Source organism: Rattus rattus, chromosome 12, assembly GCF_011064425.1.
Source record: "Rattus rattus isolate New Zealand chromosome 12, Rrattus_CSIRO_v1, whole genome shotgun sequence".
In the NCBI taxonomy this organism is placed as follows: domain Eukaryota; kingdom Metazoa; phylum Chordata; class Mammalia; order Rodentia; family Muridae; genus Rattus; species Rattus rattus.
The window spans coordinates 64,605,266-64,623,321 of NC_046165.1; the positions used below are offsets into that span (position 1 = coordinate 64,605,266).

General features: G+C 45.8%; 1 protein-coding gene across 1 annotated transcript in view; it reads left to right on the top strand.

The window, feature by feature from the left end:
• Atp8a2 (ATPase phospholipid transporting 8A2) overlaps window positions 1–18,056 on the top strand; it is a 492,798-nt gene that overhangs the window by 362,684 nt on the left and 112,058 nt on the right. Inside the window, exons 31-33 of the mRNA XM_032917468.1 lie at window positions 5,839–5,900; window positions 6,085–6,141; window positions 7,782–7,889. Of these exons, the coding sequence (XP_032773359.1) occupies window positions 5,839–5,900; window positions 6,085–6,141; window positions 7,782–7,889 (227 nt within the window). The remainder of the gene's footprint in view (window positions 1–5,838; window positions 5,901–6,084; window positions 6,142–7,781; window positions 7,890–18,056) is intronic.

Below are 18,056 nucleotides of genomic sequence, written 5' to 3' on the forward strand. Positions count from 1 at the left end.
GAGAGCACTTCCAACATTTCATCCCACTCTTTACAAAGAAGGGGGAGAGAATGAGGGTTCTTTTTAGGAATATGCAGTTGGAAGCAGAAATATTGGTCCTGGAGACAGCGATAGTGGAGCCATGTCCACAGGTCCCATTCTGAAGGTTTATTTGTAAATCCAGTTATCTGGATCCTGGACAATATCTCTGCTCTGGATATAATCCCGGGAGTGTGGAGCTGTCTGTAGCCCCTCTGAGCCTCTGGAATCTGACAAGGCTGAGGCTCACACAGGGGCTGGTGGCTAGGCTGAGAGACTGGCGTCTGCGCTGCTCTGAAATTGTGCTGGAAGTTTCCAAGCAGAGGGAAGAGAGGGCAGCAGGGACTTGGCATCGGCTTGGACCAAAATTTCTTGGCAAATGTTCTCATGGCAAGAGAAGAGGCCAGTGTTCCTGACTCCTCCCTAATACCTTCCATAGGACAAGATACCTGGTAGCTGTCACTTCAGCTGTCCCTGGGTGCTCGCCCCACCAGAAGTACACATATACATCTCACATCTGGTCTCACAGTTACCACATCGTGGCTTCTGTAGCCACACAGCACCGTGCTATGACATTTCGCCATTTGTCAGAGCCACTCCTGAATATACGCTGTGGTTTGGCTGGGTAATGATGTGGTGTTTTTAATGAACATTTAATTGCAACTGTGTCTTTGTGAAATGCCGTCAGCCTCGCCCTTTGGAATATTCTAAAGAAGTTTCCTGAGCATTCTGTCTGTGCAGAAAATGAGACATACTTTTCTTATAAATTGTGGCTTTTCCCACAACTATTTTCAAAGAAATTTTGCATACAACATTTTGGGGACCGTAACTACTAAGTATGGCGGCTGCGTGACTTTGTCCCTGTTGTCCACAAAAGTCTGCTGTGGTGACTGTGCCTCCAGGATCTCATCTGTCTAAGCTACATTATTGCAAACAGCGTGTATCTGGAACTACAGACTCCCAAGCTGCTTGGGTTCGGCTCCTCTTGACCTCAGACTCTCCATGTGTCAGTGAGTGGCCCGCTCTCCAGGATGGCTCTCTTCCCTTGTATATGACCTGAGCACCATCATGGCAGTGGGTCTGTCATGTACAGCCACAGATATTCTCAATGTGACTCAACAGTGTCAACCCAAACACATAGGAAATTGACTTTTTAAATTGATCCCATGGAAATCATCCAGTTGGCTTTAGGAAAAGATAATGAATGCTCTCTTTCCCCAAATTAATCTTCTCTCCTCCTCAGGTCAGTCCTCTTCCTCGGGTCAGTCCTTCTCTATCTCTCAGGGCAGTCTCCCCTCCTCAAAGGCCTCTTCCCCTCTCTCTGGTCAGTCCTCCCTCCTCTCTCAAGTCCGTCCTTCTTCCCAGGTTAATCCTCCCCCAACTCTGCAGTCAGTCCTCCTCTGCTCTCTCTGGTGAGCCCTCTCCCAACCCTCTGGCTAGTTTTCCATCCTCTCTCAGGCAAGTCCTCCCTCCCTCTTTTCTCAGATCAGCTCCCCTTAGCTCTCAGGTAGTCTTCCTTCCTCTCAGAACATTTCTTCCTATTTATTTTATATGTACACATAAAGTGTGGAATGTATTCTAAGACCTCTGTATTAGGAAAATGCTTTGCCTTTTTTAAATCTCTTTTAGTCCGTGAATCAGCCTATGTTGGAAACAGCGATGCTGAAGGAGATTCAGAGTTGAGTGTGCTTTGCACAGTTGCGTTTCGGACACTGGTGAGTCTGAGACAAGAGGGTTATCAGCTTGATGCCACTGAGGCTACAGCAGTACCCTCTCTCACAACCAAAGCAAAACAATGACCGGGGACAGAACTCAGGGGGGAGCACTTACCTAATATGTGTGAGGCCCTGAGTTCTGTCACCAGCACCATAGATAAGGGAAGCAAAACAGTTGTCAGGCCAGATGTGGTGGTGGATGTCAGTAACCCCAGCGTTTGGGATTTTGCTGACTACAGAGGCTGTCAGACCATGGCTGCAAGCTTTGATTATCTGCTTAGTCTTCTACTCCATCTAACTCTCCCACCTGGCCAGAGTTTTGTAGTTTCCCCAGGGCTAAGTGTGGGTGGGATATCCAGGCTCAAGAGCACCGCTCATCTTATCCGCTCTTTGCTTGTGAATACACAGGATGGGTAGACTGGAAATCCATCCTGGACCTGGTGGAAGATGAGGATCTGAGAGGATCATCCTTGCCACCAAATGCATGGGGCTGATTTAGCTTCTAAGAGCAACTTAGAATTCCTACCCAAAGGGGGACGTTAGGGGTCATTTCCGTCATTGTTGCCACATCTTCTTTATCTTCCTTCTCTGAGGTGAAACCTCCATATCATAATTGAGGCTTGTAGGACTCAGCCTCAAATCTCTGACTAGAACTGAGGTAAGAGTGCCGGGCACACCAGAGTCTCCTAACTCTTATGACCAGGATTTGCCTACTAAGCTAATCCTTCTCTTGCCTCATATTCCAAATTCCTTCTCTTGTATACAGACATGCTTTGTCTTGGCCATTCCTGTTGTGAACCGGTCCTCATGTGCTCCTCCCCCAGCCAGTCTTCCTGTGCTGAAGGACTAGGCTGCAATTCTCCATCCCGAGTCAGTGATCCCATGTAGTACTAGATGCCCCATCCAGTACCATCCTGTTCCCATAGCACATGTTCGTACCTGGCAAGGAGGCCCTCCCTGAGATTCTTTCCCAACTTCTGTCACTTCTCAGCACCTCTGACGTGACCATTCCGGCCCTGGACTGTCGATTGGACTTCAGGAAGGTGGAGATAGGGTGTGTGAGTGTGTGTGTGTGTGTGTGTGTGCTGCCCAGTACGCCAGCCACTAGCCACACACAGCCACTGAGCATATGCTGTGTGACCAGTGTGACCGAGGGGCCACATCTTCATAGCAACTTCATCATTATATAATTGTATCTGTATATTGACACTGCATTCACCCATTTCAAGGTTCACTTCCGGCTACACAAACACCACATCATCATCAACTTTCAAATGTTTAATCGCCCCCAAAAGCTGTCACCTCATCCCCCGCCCCCGAAGCCCTCTTGGCTCCCAAAACTACTGCTTTGCACCATGTCTGTGTGGATCCTACTCTGGACATCCTATATCAACAGCAGCATACAGCATAAGGCGTTTTGAACCTAACTCCTTTCAGCTCTCCAAGTTCACGTTGTGGCGTGTCCCGTACTTCTTTGCTTGTTGTTTCTGAAGAGTACTCTATTGTATTGATGCCCTACTCCCCGACTGGTGGACGTTTATTTGCTCATTCAGCCGTTGATGGACAGCCGCGCTGTGAATAGGCTACTGTGGATTTCGAATAATGGCGAGCATTGTTTTAGGCTTCGTGGGTAAGGCTGCTGTGAGCATCCATGTGCGAGCTTCTGTGTTTCCTTCACATTTTCATTTTTCTTGGGAATTACTGAGTCGTGTAATGGATGTGCACAATCTTTTTTTAGGAAGTGCCAACAGTTTCCCGAAATGTCCGCACAGCTTACTCGGCTTCCGGCCGTGTGAGAACGGTTACAGGTCTACGCCCTCTCTCTGAGTGGGTGGGAACTGATTCATCGAGTGGCATTGAGATCATTTCCTTTATGCACAATCTCGTTGGGCTTCTCTGAGTCCCTATTACCCATCCGTATATCTTCTCCGCTAAATATGTCTAGGAAGGTCCTTTACTCATCTCTGTATTGAGTTTAACACTGTTGGACTCTACACACAAGCTTCTCTCCACTCTTTTGTTTCTTTCCTGCTTTGTTGATGGCGTTAACCGAAGTGTAAAAGTCTCTCGTGTTGTTCAGGACCCATCAGTCCTGATTGTCACCATGCCTTTGTTGCTTTTTCTTGAGATCCTAAATCTGGAACTGAAGAGATAGACTGCTCTCATTTATTCTAAAGGTTGTGTTTTGGGGGCTCTGTGATCATGCTTTGTTAATTTTAGATTGTGATAATATGTACAGAGATAAATAAACTCAGCGGCTTTAATCATTTCACTACACACAGCTTGCTGTTCCAGCTGTTTGCAGTGTGTCATTGCCTCCAACTTTTAGCTCATTAAGCAATAATATGCTCTCTTTTCCCTCCACCCAAGCATCTGGGATTTTTTTCTTTTCTTTCTTTTCTTTTTTCTTTTTCTTTTTTTTTACGATTTGTTTGTTTAATGCTTGAGTGCTCTGCCTGCATGTACACCTGCAGGCCAAAAGAGGGCACCAGATCCCATTACAGATGGTTGTGAGCCACCACATGGGTGCTGGGAATTGAACTCAGGACCACTGGAAGAGCAGCCAGTGAGTGATCTTAAGCAGTGAGCCATCTCTCCAGCCCCTGGGGTTTCTTTCTTGAACTGATTTTTTTTTCATTTGACAAAAAGGAGCCAGGGTTCTGCAGTGGTGTGTTACTCCGTTGTCACCAGTATCACCCACCTGCACAGTTGGATGCCTTCCCTACCAAACCACCACCGTTCCTGTCATATCCTGTCCCTGTCACCTGGCAGCTGCACTGTTCCTGTGAGAATATTCAAAACTATATCCTCTAAGGTTCTGCATCCTCCAGTGCTCCTTAGTCATGATTACTACAGAAGTGTAGACTCTGGTACATTCCACCTCTATTGGCCTCTGGTTGTTTCCTACACACACACACACACACACACACACACACACACACACACACACACACAGAATCTCTGGCCAGAGGTCTTCCGGATGGACTTTGAGTGCTTACTGAAACGTATTTAGCTGTCCCCCTTTTAAGCTTCCTCTTCATTCGCTTTAAACTGGGTTCTCCTACACCTTCCCATGTCTCCTTATATCTCTCCCCAAGTCTCCAGAGCATTCTTTTTATGTCTGTGGTGGAATCTCTTTCTGATCTTCTATTGCCCCACCCCCAATGGCAGCCATGAAAGTTTCAGTGCTGTGGGTGCTTGCTACACTGTGCTTCGTCTTCCTCTGGTCACACACTGACCTCTCAGGCCATTAGCAAAGTTATGCCCTAGAGCTGTACCCACAGACCCATCCACTGCCAGAGTCCACCTAGGACTCAACCCGATCTTCCCACCATTGTAGGAAGACAGAGTCTTCAGCGGGTTAGATGACATAGACAGCAGCCGTCGTGCTGGAAACGTGATCCCAGAAGTCCTTACCACCCAGTTCATGGACCCCAGATCTGAATCTGAATGTGAAGGAGGGACCCTTACTCAGGAAGCCATCCCTGACTTTAAAATAGTTTTGCACTTTCAGGATCAGAGTCAGATTCCCACAGGGCGAGTCTCACTGAGCAGTGTCCCTCTGCTATCATGGCTTTTAGGGACCATATATAGAGCTACCCTTGGAAAGAAAGAAACATGAAGATGGAACTTAAAATACCCAGTTCTGCTTTGAAACACCTCTCACTGGGTCACTTTTGCTCCCAGAATCCCGTGTGGTTTCAAACGAGAAGAATGAACATCTCCCCAAATAGATTCAGTCACTTTGCACTAATTTTGATGATTTAGCAAAAGTTAAAAGAGAAAGGCTAAGAAGGGTCCAATGCTAAGGCGATTGCTGTGCACTCACACCGGTCCTTCGCTGCCTGCTCTCCCACCAGACAAAAAGACACTTCAATCTTAGAAAGATATAAGTTCAATGCAAATCAAGCATTTGTTTTATTCAAAAGTCTGATTTTTTGTTTTACTCGCTTGGCTTAAAAATAAGATGAAAAACAATATCGTTGTCTTTTTTTAATGTTCTTAAACATGCAACATGAAAATGAAACAAGAATATGAAAACAAAAACAAAACCAGATTGCACTATAGCCTTCTAGAAGCTAACAGTGGCTTCTTTGTTTTCCAGATACTCCGCTAACCAGCGGTCAGGCCACAGACTATTTGTTTGTTGGAAATATTGTTTACACGGTAAGTTTAGCACCGCTGAGCCATTCGTAAAGGGAGCACACGTGGGTTATACCTCCCCAGACATGCAACGCTTTCCACATTAGCATGAGTTACTCCATGTCTTTATGGGCTGTGGATTCCTAGAAGTTCAGAGTGACGGAGAAATACTTGCGTCACACCAAACGCCTCTCTCTTTTTTTCACAGTACGTTGTGGTCACAGTTTGTTTGAAAGCTGGTTTGGAGACGACAGCTTGGACTAAAGTGAGTTTTCCTTGGAATTATTCCTTTCGCTATGATAGATAGTTGTGTGCAGTGACCTCCGTTTAATCCTTGAGGAAACAGTAAATACTCTACAGTTGTCTTATTTCAAAATTTTCAAGTAAAAAAAAATGGTTTTGATCTTTATAAAGGCCAATTTGGGATTCGGCCATACCTACTGCTTCATTTACTTGACTCCTAGCATGACTTAAAGCTATTGACTGGGGCCTGGGGAGAGAGGAGGCAGGAAAGGGAGGAGAGAGAGAAAGGGAGAGAGAAAGTGTAGTTTTTACACATAACTTTTACACGTGACTTCTCTCTGACATTCCTCTGTTGTCTCTCAACCTTTGTGTTCTCAGATAAAGAGGGTGCACTGGGGCACGTACAGTTATGTCATTTTTTTCCTCCTAAAATCTCACGGTTTGAATCTTTAAAACACACTGTGAAACTATTGGCCACGATTAAAGGATATTAATTTAGCTAGCGAGCCCAGGATTGCTTTATCAGCATCCTGTTTCCTACTTGGTCCTTTCCGAGATGGGATCGCAACCACCGTTCACAGCACCTCTCTGCCGCAGGGTAACTGTGGATCACTTACCTCCTGCTCTGATAGGCTAAGGGGCTGGGAGGCGAGGTCAGCACGAAGCCCTGCAATCAGTTCAAGGATGGTGGCAGTGATTCCGGGAAGTGGGAACAGTGCCTGGAATATTGCAGGGAGCTGTAGTGAGTGCGGTAATATGGAAGCACTTGTTCAAAAATAGAACCTGAAAGGCAGAGCTTGCTGACGGGTTGGATCGTAGGTTGTAAAGAGAAAAGTCACGGATCATATTAAGAGCACAAAAGAGGAAGACCAGCAACTCAAAGGGGTATAAGATAACCATTTGATCTCACAAAAGTAGAATTTAAATTGTGAGAGCACTGGGCAAAGCAGGGGTGCAGGGTACATCAGTCACGTTAACGTTCTGTAGGAAGTGGGCTGACTGTGCTGAGGGCTCACTAATTGTACCTTTCAACAACCTGGAAGAAAGAGTTTTGAATGGTCCCCACATGGAGAAATGATGTTTTGTGAATGTGGGTACTCCAGGAGCCTGATCTGATCAGTATACATTACAAACATGTATTGGAATGTCACACTGTACTTATAAGAGTGAACAGTTGTATGTGGGTTTTTGAAACTCTATTAAATACAATATTTCCAGTGTTTAAAAGAGGTACTATCCATTCCAAGGTGTTTTTTAAGTAATCTCTGCACTAAGTAGCACAGATGTTGTCTCTAAGTGATATGTAAGAACATTCTGTCCATTTGTCCAGAGATGGCTGAACCCTCGTTTTATAAAACAAACACTTGAGATAACCCGGGGTGGGAGGACTATGGCTGGGATGTGGATTTTAGAGGGAGGTTAGGGCTCCAAGCTCTTTCATCTTCAGGTTGGTTTAAGCCACCAATAATTTGAATTCATCATTAAAAATTTTAAGACAAGGAACTTAGAAAGAGTTCTCCAGTCACTAGGACATCCTGAGTTTCTTCCAATCAAGAAAGGGGATTGGATGTGGAATGAGGGGTAGGCAACATCTTGACTGGAGTGGACCTCCCCTTCCAAGGCCAGCAGAGGGCCCTGTCTAAGCATTCATTTCTTCCACAGTTCAGTCACCTGGCAGTGTGGGGAAGCATGCTGATCTGGTTGGTGTTCTTTGGTGTCTATTCAACCTTCTGGCCGACCATCCCCATCGCTCCCGACATGAAAGGGCAGGTCAGTACTGTGAACCATGTGTGTGTCTCCGTTGTGTTTGTGCACATGTGAGTGAAGCGGCTTTCTGTGTCCTGTGATGTTGAACCTTAGTAAAGGTTTTGCAGGCTGCTTGCATCAAAACTTACCAGGAGAGGAAGCAACTAAAGCAGCTAGAAGAGGTTGTCTTGTCCACAGAAGTGGTGTGAGAAATGTAAATACCATGAAAGATTTCACCCTAAGTCCTCTAACTTACAGCATGCCCACACATCTGTAGTTCTGCACTGAGTGTCTACTGTTTGTGGCCCTTAGAAGATAGGAATGGGTTTGAAGCAGTCTTGAGCAAGGCTTGTGTTGATTACAAGTTCAGTTATTAAGTATATAATTAGCTGCTTAATTGGTAACTGGTCACTTGTAAAATATTACCCTAATAACTCTAGTAACCAGATAATTGGTCCGCCAATGCCACTCTTTGTTCATCTCTTCAAGTCATCGAAAAGCACTGAGATTAGAGACCTTACAATTGTTTGAATTGTTTCTGATATTTTGTTTTTACATTATTATGTATAACTGTCTAACATTGAGCCACTAACAATGACCAATTAGGTCATAGAAAGCAAGTTGAAATTGAACAACTGTGTATCTGTGTCTTTATCCTCGGATTCAAGGGAAACTGGAAGGGGGTTGGTATTACCGCCGACTTTTCCAGGCAAAGGCAGTACAGCATAAAACTACACACTACAGCAGAACTCTGTCACATTGGGTATACAGGAAAGGAGCTGGGTATGGCCTAAAGCATAAAACTTAGTTCACAAGTGAGACTGTGTGAGCCCACCCCATAAATCCATGCTGCCTTGCACATAATCAGAATCCTGTGAGATGCCCACAGGAGGGTGCCCCAAGCCCTAGTCTTTAGGAACTCTATGAAGTCTCACTAGCTAGGCTCATCCCTCTTTATATAATGAAGCACCAACATGTTACCACTTTAGGTCCATTCTATACGCTCCATGTTTCCTTCCCAAACAGCCAGAAACTCACTGTCTGTTCTGCCTTGGCAGCTGCCTAGACCCAAGCAAACATGTACAACCCTAGGTCTCAGTTATCTGTGAGATTGTTATTGTCTCTTACACTAGACACCTGCTATAGGGTTTGTGCTTGGAGTAGACCTCCGTGCTAGTCTAGCTTCCTACGTTGCAGTAGGATGCTTAAAATGCCGGAAACAAGAGCAGAGCTAGGAAGAGATCAACTTAGGATCAGGTCTGGCAGTCCTGACCAGTGGTTCTGCCTCATTCTACAGAAATGAACCCAAAGCCCTGGGTCTACCTAAGTCTAGATGCATGTCCAAGAGCTTTCATTCATGAGACAGCCCAGGGCTTTTATCACTTGTCTTTTACCTGGTAAGTAAATCAGCCAATATCCCTGAGTGCTCTGGTCCTCCTTGAATGTGAGAATCAAGGGTGCTGGCCCTGCCCTGCAGCAGTGGGCTTGCAGGACATGCTTCCCCCTCCCCGGCAACCTCAACTTCATCTCTGATTTATATAAGGAAAGGAATCAAACGGCACACAGGTGTATAAATTAGAGGAGAATCAGAGCTGACAAGATGGAGTTGGTGGGCTCCTGACTGACAGACAAGACTGTCCCTTATAAATGCTTCCCTTCCTTGACTGCTCTAGCCGGCCCTATTCTGTGTACACTCACATTAGTAACTACACTTCTAAAGTGGAGAATTGGGCCATTTGCCAATTCTCATTCTCATAACATGGCTGACTTTCAAACTACAGAGGGGCCCCGAGTTCATCACAGAGCTATTAGGGTGCTCACAGCTCCCCTGGGCAAGGCCAAAGGTTATGGGTATCATATGCTGGATGACAACAGTTCAGTCAACAAATGACAACATACATTTATGGACAGTCCCATGATATCCTATAGCCCAATGACATCATATCATAGCTGTCTCGGTGTGTGTAAATACTCTCCATGGGAAATGAGGAAATCATTGTAGGATTCATTTCCCAGATGTCCCACTCATTAAGTGTTGCATGGCCATCCCTGCAGCGAGCTGTTCCCACCAACGAGGAGTTAAGAAGAGCTCCTATTCAATTTAAAGTACACAGCACTTTTGTATGAAAACTTTATATTTTACTTAAACAGTGGCGTCTTCTTCCTTTCTGTCTGTTGGTTTCATCAGGAAGCAAATGGGTCATTTTGAAACAAGATAGCTAGCTATGACTAAGGTTTCTGCTCGGCGCCAAGTGAAAGTACTGTTAGAGTTTTCATCAAAGATCTGTTTGGCATCTATAGTCTTCCTCAGGGGTAAGGTCCACATGAGGAAGAGTGTGAGAGTTCAAAGTGGCTCTCATGCCCTGGCCAAAGACAGCATCTCACCTGCTATCTGATTCAGAAGTCTCTGGATTCCCTGGGAAGTGGCAAGGATGAATTAAAGACTGGGTATGGTGCTGAACAATCACGCCTACAGAAAGAGTGCCTGGGACTATGCTGACATCCCAGTGAAGCCTAAGTCAGTCGCAGGAAGAACTGTGTCCAAACACACAGCAGCTGGGTTCAGGCTGGCCAGAGGAGGAAGGCTCCCAAGGGAGACTACTGCAGGCATGCCCAAGCTACTCCTAAGAGTAAGGAGCATTCTAGGAAAAGGATGTTTGTGGAAATTAATATTTTAAGAATGCACCAGGAGGTGGAGGCACATGCCTTTAATCCTAGCAATTCAAAGGAAGAGGCAAGTAGATCTTTGAGTTCAAGGCCAGCCTGATCTACACAGTGAGTTCCAGGACAACCAGGACTACACAGGGAAACCCTGTCTCAAAAAAAAAAAATTTAAGAATGCTTCCAGTGATTTTCATAAACAATTCTTTGTAGTTGACTACACAGTGGGTTTTTGGCAAGTGAACATAATTCTTTGAAGCTCTAAGAATTAAAGTAGTATCTAATAATGGCAACTGTTATCCCAGCCCCCACCCAACCCAGAGCCAGAGACAGATGTGGCAGCAAGCAGTCTGTCTATTCATAACATCTTCAGCCATTGAAAAGATACATTGTTTCTCCTGAGATTTTCCCCACCAATGTGATTAAGTATTTCTTTGTCTAGTCTATTCCATTTGGAGTTTTTCTCACAGGGTTGAAGGCAGGTCTTCCCTTGCCGGCAGAGGGAAGGAAGGGTATAGAATGAAAGCTCTTTCCCACTGTCAGAGTGTCATCTTCCCTACAGCACCTTGTGATGCGATATAGAAAGCCCAGCAGCCACCCAGGAAGTCCCAGTGAACATCTGTGGAATCAAAGAAGCTATCTGGGAACTCTTCTAAAGACATAGCATTCCAAGGGTTTTAAGGAATTCTTCATTTTTCAAGGCACACACTTAGATGTATAGTAAATTAAGAATTCAGCTTGTGTCTGTCATGGTGAATGGCATGGCCCTGGGCTATAGAGGATGGTGAGAATGGTTTTCCCAGTGTACCATAACCGTGCAGTAGAAACTTCTCCATCACAGCTTAAATGCTTGGAAGTAGAACACAGCTAAGTCCCTTAGCATACCTCCATGTACCCAAATTCCCTGCTGCTGTGGGGCCTCTAGGGAAACTGGGAAACTAGAATGGTACTGTGTTTGAATTTTCTTCAAGTAGTTCCCAGGGCTTCTGACGTGAGGGAAGGCCGTGTGAAGGGAGGCACCAAACTTAACCTTTGCTCTGACATCAGGAGACAGAGATCCTGCCCCAGTCAGAGCCATCTCACCCTTGGGCACATCTCTTGGCCTTCGGTGACTTCCTAATCAGCAAAGTCAGAATAAGGTCATCCATGCTAATCGCTGTGGAGATAGCCTATGGGAAATCAAGAATACGCATGTTCTCCTTCCCTGGAAGGACGGATGAGTTTTGAATCTTCCTGCACAGAAATATTACAACAATTTAAAACTCCAATGCTTTTGGCCAAGGAATTTTAGAAATTCTAAGTGAATTTTTCTCAACAGTGGCTGTTGACTGCTTGCCTTAGGTTCATCCAGGTTGCCTGTTAAAATGGCAGTCCCTCAAGATGATACGTGCATATATTATCAAATACACATGCAGAGAGAGGAGAGAGAGAGTCAAGTCTCTAGGTGTACAGGCTGAGTTTAAAGATCACTGCTCTAAAATATCCCACTGTAACATCCTAGCGCTGCCTTCCAGATGTGTAAGGGATGGTTGTGCACCGAAAAGACCTGCATTTGACCAAATTCTCCTGGGCAGGGATTGTGTGAGATGCACCAGGTAGTCCCCATGAGTGCCTCAAGGCAGTTCGGATTTCTAAATAGGGAATTGTACCAAATACATTACGTGGCTTGCCATGGAAAAATACTCCTCACCAACTCTTTTCCCCCTTTAAAGTTCATTTCATTGCTAATAAAAAAGAGGGAAAGCCATCTCACTTCAAAGCTTACAAACTGCTAACTCTGACTTCAGTGCCAAACACCGGGCCCCTGCCAGTTACTGGAATGGAGCAGGGGTTTTTTTTCCTCCCCTAAATGTGGGGATGGATGGATATATTTGTGAGTTTTCCAAACATACTTGGGAACGGAGTGCACACCCACTGGGCCGAGTGTGAGCAGACTGAGGGACGGCGCGGGCATGTCGAAAGGCTGCCATTGAGTCAGACCAAGCTGTGGCTCTCCTTCCCCAAAATGTCGTCTCCCTGGATTGCTCCGCCCAGTGGATTTCGGTCTGGGAGTGCGCACATGAGATGTTTGCAGGTTACATGTGTTCCAGCAGGTAAGCGGAGGAGGCATGCAGACCACCTCGAGCGGCTGCAAGTCTAAGGTCTCTCCCAAGGACCAGGCTTGCCAGGTGGCCACTGCCCAAGCACCAGGTGGGCCTCGTCCTCCGGTTAATGGCCCTGGTGTGATAGAGGGTCACCCACCCGCCTTCTTCTTTCCAAGGTGTTTTCACAGTTCCTGACTTGTGACTTCGTCCAGGCACACCCCTTGGGCGTTGTTTTCTCCCCCTGACCACAGGGGAGTGCTTAGCTGCCCTGTAGGAGGAACTGTCTCTGAAGCTCAAAGGAGGCATTCGCTCCCTCAAGAAGTCTATCTAGAGCCGCTCACCTTCTCTTCAACAGGGTGTGGATGCAATGTAGACCTGAATTCTGAGCGCTCCTCAAACACTGACATATACCCAGTTTCCTGGCCCGTGGCACCACCCATAGGTCTTTAGGTCACTGGAAATGTGTGCTTGAAGGGACACTGGGTTTCCTGTCCTTCTGCCTTCTTTTGCTTCCTCCAAGTAGGGATTGATTTTGTTCTGTATATATTATATATATATATATACACACATATGTGTATAAAGTTGGAGGCCCTGTGACCCGTGAGCTTGCCTCCAATTCTCGCCAGTGATGGGAGCTCATCCCTGTGTCCTACCTACTTCTCAGAGGAACTTCAGAAGCGTTAGCATTGGTGATAAAGAGCCGTGTCCAACGGCTTCCTGTTCAGTGTGGATTCTGCTTGTGACCGTGGGGCCTGAGCTAAGTTAACCTGAGACCTTCACCCAGCTAAGTCCACCCTTTATGTTATCCATGCTTGTGGTACTTCTCAGCTTCCATTGTTGCCAGCGGAGACAACAGTACATAGAGAGACAGTGTACCTGGGGATGAGTGGAGACGCTAGAGAGAAGACACATGTGAATAACAGCAAGTGGTGTTCATTCCACAATGGCTGACTGTCAGACAAAGCACAGTTTCTCTTTTCTGGTGGGTTGGCTCCAGGACCCCATGGAGTACCGCCATGCTCCGTCTTTCTTTTGACCTGGATTCTGGGGGTCACACTTGGGCCTCTTCGCTTGTGCAGCAAGCACTTTCACTAAATGAGCCATCAACCCAGCCCCTGCCCACAATTTTCTAAAACCATTTCCTCTGATGGCTAAATGCACAGATACACAGCATACTTATGTAGAAATGTGACTGTAAACATTTCACATAGATACACTGTATGTGTGCGATTACATACATAGTGAATTAAACAGTTCATTCACGAATCTGCAACTATCTGGAGAGACTGAGACTTGGAGGCTCTGTGGCCAGACAGGGTAGGCATGGGGATACTTACAAGTCCCTTAGCCTTCAGGGTCTGAGCCACCTTGCTGAGCAGACAGCAGCAAGGTTGATGAGAAAGCAGGTGTCTGCCAAATGTCACTCAATCCTCCTTAAAACGTTGCATTACATTTTATCAAAGTGGCCTGCCCTGCAATGAGATGGAGTCTTAAACACACGGGTGTGAAGTTTCAGGCAACGGACATTATTTTGAGAAGCTGTAATAGAACACACCAAATTTGGGGGACCAGCGCTTCCCTCCCCCAGTGAACAGTTCTCTCCCTTTGGGCGACCTATTTAATTTTGTCCTCGTTTTCAAGGGTGCTGTGTGCTAGAAGTCAGGTGGCTTCGTTGGTTCGGTTAGAAGTTTTGTGGTGGCACATTTGTCATTCATTCTTGTTAATTTTTAAATATCTGTCAGCAGATTAAAGTGCACGTCACATGGTGATTTTTTAGTTTGTAATATTCATGCCTGGCGGTCACAGGGCCTGATTTATGTGGTTTGGGACTTCTCCTTCCACATTGCATGTGGAAATGTGTTTTGGGTGACAGCCGTGTTCCTGTTGCACAAAGACGCCTGCTTGTCTCACATCCTCAGAGGGCAGTGGCCCTGTCTGGTATCCGGTGACCAATCCAATTCCCCTTCCCAGAGCTGATGGGAGTCAAAGGGAACAAGGGTTATTGAAAAAGGCCACCAAGCCAAAGAGCTGTACAAGAAAACATGACCAGGATAGGTTAGATGAGAAAAAAGGACTTGAAATGGAATTACAGACTACTGTTTAACCATGGCCAGGACATGGCTGATTTACATAAATAACAACAGAAAGCTTGGTGTGGACACCAACGCAAAGCTCGTGATGGCCCGGCTCAGTGAAGAGGATCCAAGGGCCTGGAGAAGCTGAAGTAATGAACTTCAGTATGAAACTGTGGGGTGTGGAAGAGGTTTGGGCGGAGAAAATGTCAGGCATGGGCTTTAGCAGCATCTGGCTTCCCGTAAATCATGGAGGTGATTTCATGGGTGACGTGAGGTTCCTGGGGAATGGCTCCTTGGAGGACGAGGGGGCAGGGAGCTCCAGGTGACTGGCCGCTCAGAGCAGCTTCAAAGCAGCGAGTAGATCCGGCACCCCTGCTGGGGGATGCGGATGCAGGAGTCTTACTTGCGTGGCAAGGAAAGAAAGCATCTAACATTTGGAATTTATCCCCAACCCTCCACCATAATTAAAGGAAGGAAAAGCAGTGGGCACCACGGTCAAGAACACTGTTGAACAAAAAGATGCAGGAGTGGGGAAGGGCGAAGGCGGAGGACCAGGAGCGTGTGTGACTGAGAAGGCCAGGTGGAGGGACAGACGAGAGGCTGAGACTAAGCGATGAGCTTGTTGGGACACTTTACCAGGTCTGGTAAGGGAAGAAAGAATGACCATGAAAAGAGAGATGTCCTGTAACTAAGTCTGGATCTTTCCCTTTCGTGATAAATGTGGGAAAAGGAATTCTAGAAACAAAAGAGTAACATTCTTGGGAGCTGTCTTTCTGACTGCTAGATTATTTAAAAGGTCCCTTAGAAAATCATGTCCTGTGGGGTTTTCTCCGTTTTATTTTTTATTTACTGTTCGAAGAAGATCACACATTACCTTAGAGTGTTAAAAGACTTCCATGTGACATCAAGTTAATGATCATAAATAACATTTTCAAACTCTGACATGAGCTTGATTCTAAAAAAAACAATGTTACCCCATAGATTTTGATTCAGAGGTTGTTTGTTGTTCCATGTTTTTAGCATGGTGCTGATGGTAGTCAGGGTCCTGCACAAGCTACACAGGGCTCCATTCAACCCTTGATTTTGTGAGGAAGGGCCTCACTGTGTAGCTCAGGCTGGCCACCAGCTTACAGTTCTCTTACATCAACCTCTCAAGTATTAGGTTGGCCAGTGTATGCCACTGTAGCCAGAGACAGCTTCGTTTTTAATATGAAACAAAAATCAAGACACAACTATAGTTAACAAAGGTTTTCTCCAAAGGACTTATCATTGTTTGAAAAGTTACCCTACTCCATATTTAGATAAATTTATTAGATAATATTCTCTTACCCAGCATGAAAGTGATTTAATTTTATGTAGTTCTGACCTGTGCCTTCTTGGTAAGAATACCATCTACCAGAAGCTGTTTTAGTCTACTTTCTCAAAAAAAATTTAAAAATGATATTTTTAAGAAAAGTAATTACTCTTCATTCCCCTGTGTCCCTTATGTAACTTCCTAACTTAGGAGTGCTGTTCTTAAAAGCTATTCTTTGAGTCCACAAAGACTACCTCTTTAGTCTTTAAAATTCTGAGACAAATGTTGGCCTGTGGAGATGGCTCGGTTGTTAAAGATGCTTGCTGTATATGCATGAGGACCTGAGTACAGCCCTCAGAGCACACAGAAGAAGAAAAGGATCATTGTATAACGATGAGTGGTTATATTCCCAACACTGGACACCAACAGGCCGGTCTCGGGAGCTCACTGGCCGGACAGTCTAGCTGAATCAGTGAACACCGGGTCTGGTGGGATATTATATGTCTCAGGCTAGATGGTAGACAGCAAGTAAGAAGACACCCAGCCATGACCCTTGTATTCTGCATGCATATGCACCCATATACACAAGGCGCATGCACGTGTGTGTGTGTGTGTGTGTGTGTGTGTGTCCGTCTGTCTGTCTGTCTGTGTGCTTTCCGTGGCTGTGACTGTGCATCCATGAACCTTAACATTCTCCATCTGTAGGGTTTGTCCCCGCTAGTCCCATCCTGGCACCTCTGCTCCTCCCCTACCTCTGTTGCTCTTTATAGCAAGGGACTTTTGAGGTCTTCCTGGCAAATAGAGTTTCAGTTTTAGGTCAAATTTCCACTCTGCTCCAGCTTTGCCCAGCAATAGAGCCTTCTCAAGCTGTTTGTACCAGAAAAATCCTTATCACATGAGTTTGGGAGCCATTCTCTAAGTCCCTAAGGCTGCTGGAGGAGAGTAGTTCTGCTCATTAAAGACTCATTAAGGACGTCACCTATGCAACTGCTGACAAAGGGGAAAAGCTCCTTTTCTAATGACTTCCTAACAAAGCTTCTATTGTGTGCAGAGGGACTGAAAGTGTGAAAGGCCACTCTTAGAAGGTCAGCAAGAAAATAACCAACTTGCTAAGTAGGTTGTAGAGGAAAAGCTAACCGGTTAACCACTAGTCAAAAAGGTGGGGGTCACTGCTGTCGCTTAGATAGGACCTTACAGATGGCCCCCACCAAAACCATGAAGACAGGGATGACCCAGAGGAGGAGATCAGCCTCAGAGCCCTCACCCTATCACGGCTCCTGTAATCTCATGACATATTGTATAGTTTCTATCAGAAGTAGCACTAGTGACTAATGCTACGGGATAACAGCCATACGGTGAACTGAAAGAATTTGGGATAATTTCATGTCATTCATGCATGCGAATGGCTTCCTGGTCCCTCAGACCCTAAACACTCTACTTCTCCTTCTACTCCTCTCTGCACAGCCCCATCCTCTCTCCATTGTACTTGCTGAAGACTCTCAGCTACCTTTCCCCTTCTCCCTTACCACCCTCATTGGAGCAGCCCGTGCTGCCTCTTGCTAGAGCATTCATAGCAACATGCTTTCCGCCGCACACCGGTGTCTACAGGGAGTGCCAAAGACGAAGAGTTTGTGTTTGACACCAAGGACAGTGACTGCTGTGAGGTCTGAGCCTGAACTTGGAATACCGAATTCTGTGTGGTTTGTTTCCACAAAAGTGTATCTGAAAACTGAAACTCACGCCAGCATTTCTCTTAAGGAGAAATTCTTCATCTCGGCAGTACCAAGTCGGGGTTACTGAAGGACAGCCGGATGCTCAGCCGGTCTGATTTGGGGCTTCACCTAAACATACGAAACATCAGTAGCCATCACGGTCAGGATCCTTAAGTGTAGGAAACACCAACAGACCTCACCAAAATGGCTTAGATCTAAGGAACAGAAAAGATAAACAAAGACTGTCTGTACTGCAGCCCAAAGAATATAGGAAAAGGCTAAATGGAGAGCCAGGCTTGAGAAGCTAGAAGGAACCAGCTGGGTGAAACACAACTATAACCCCAGAGCCCAGCAAACTGAGGCAA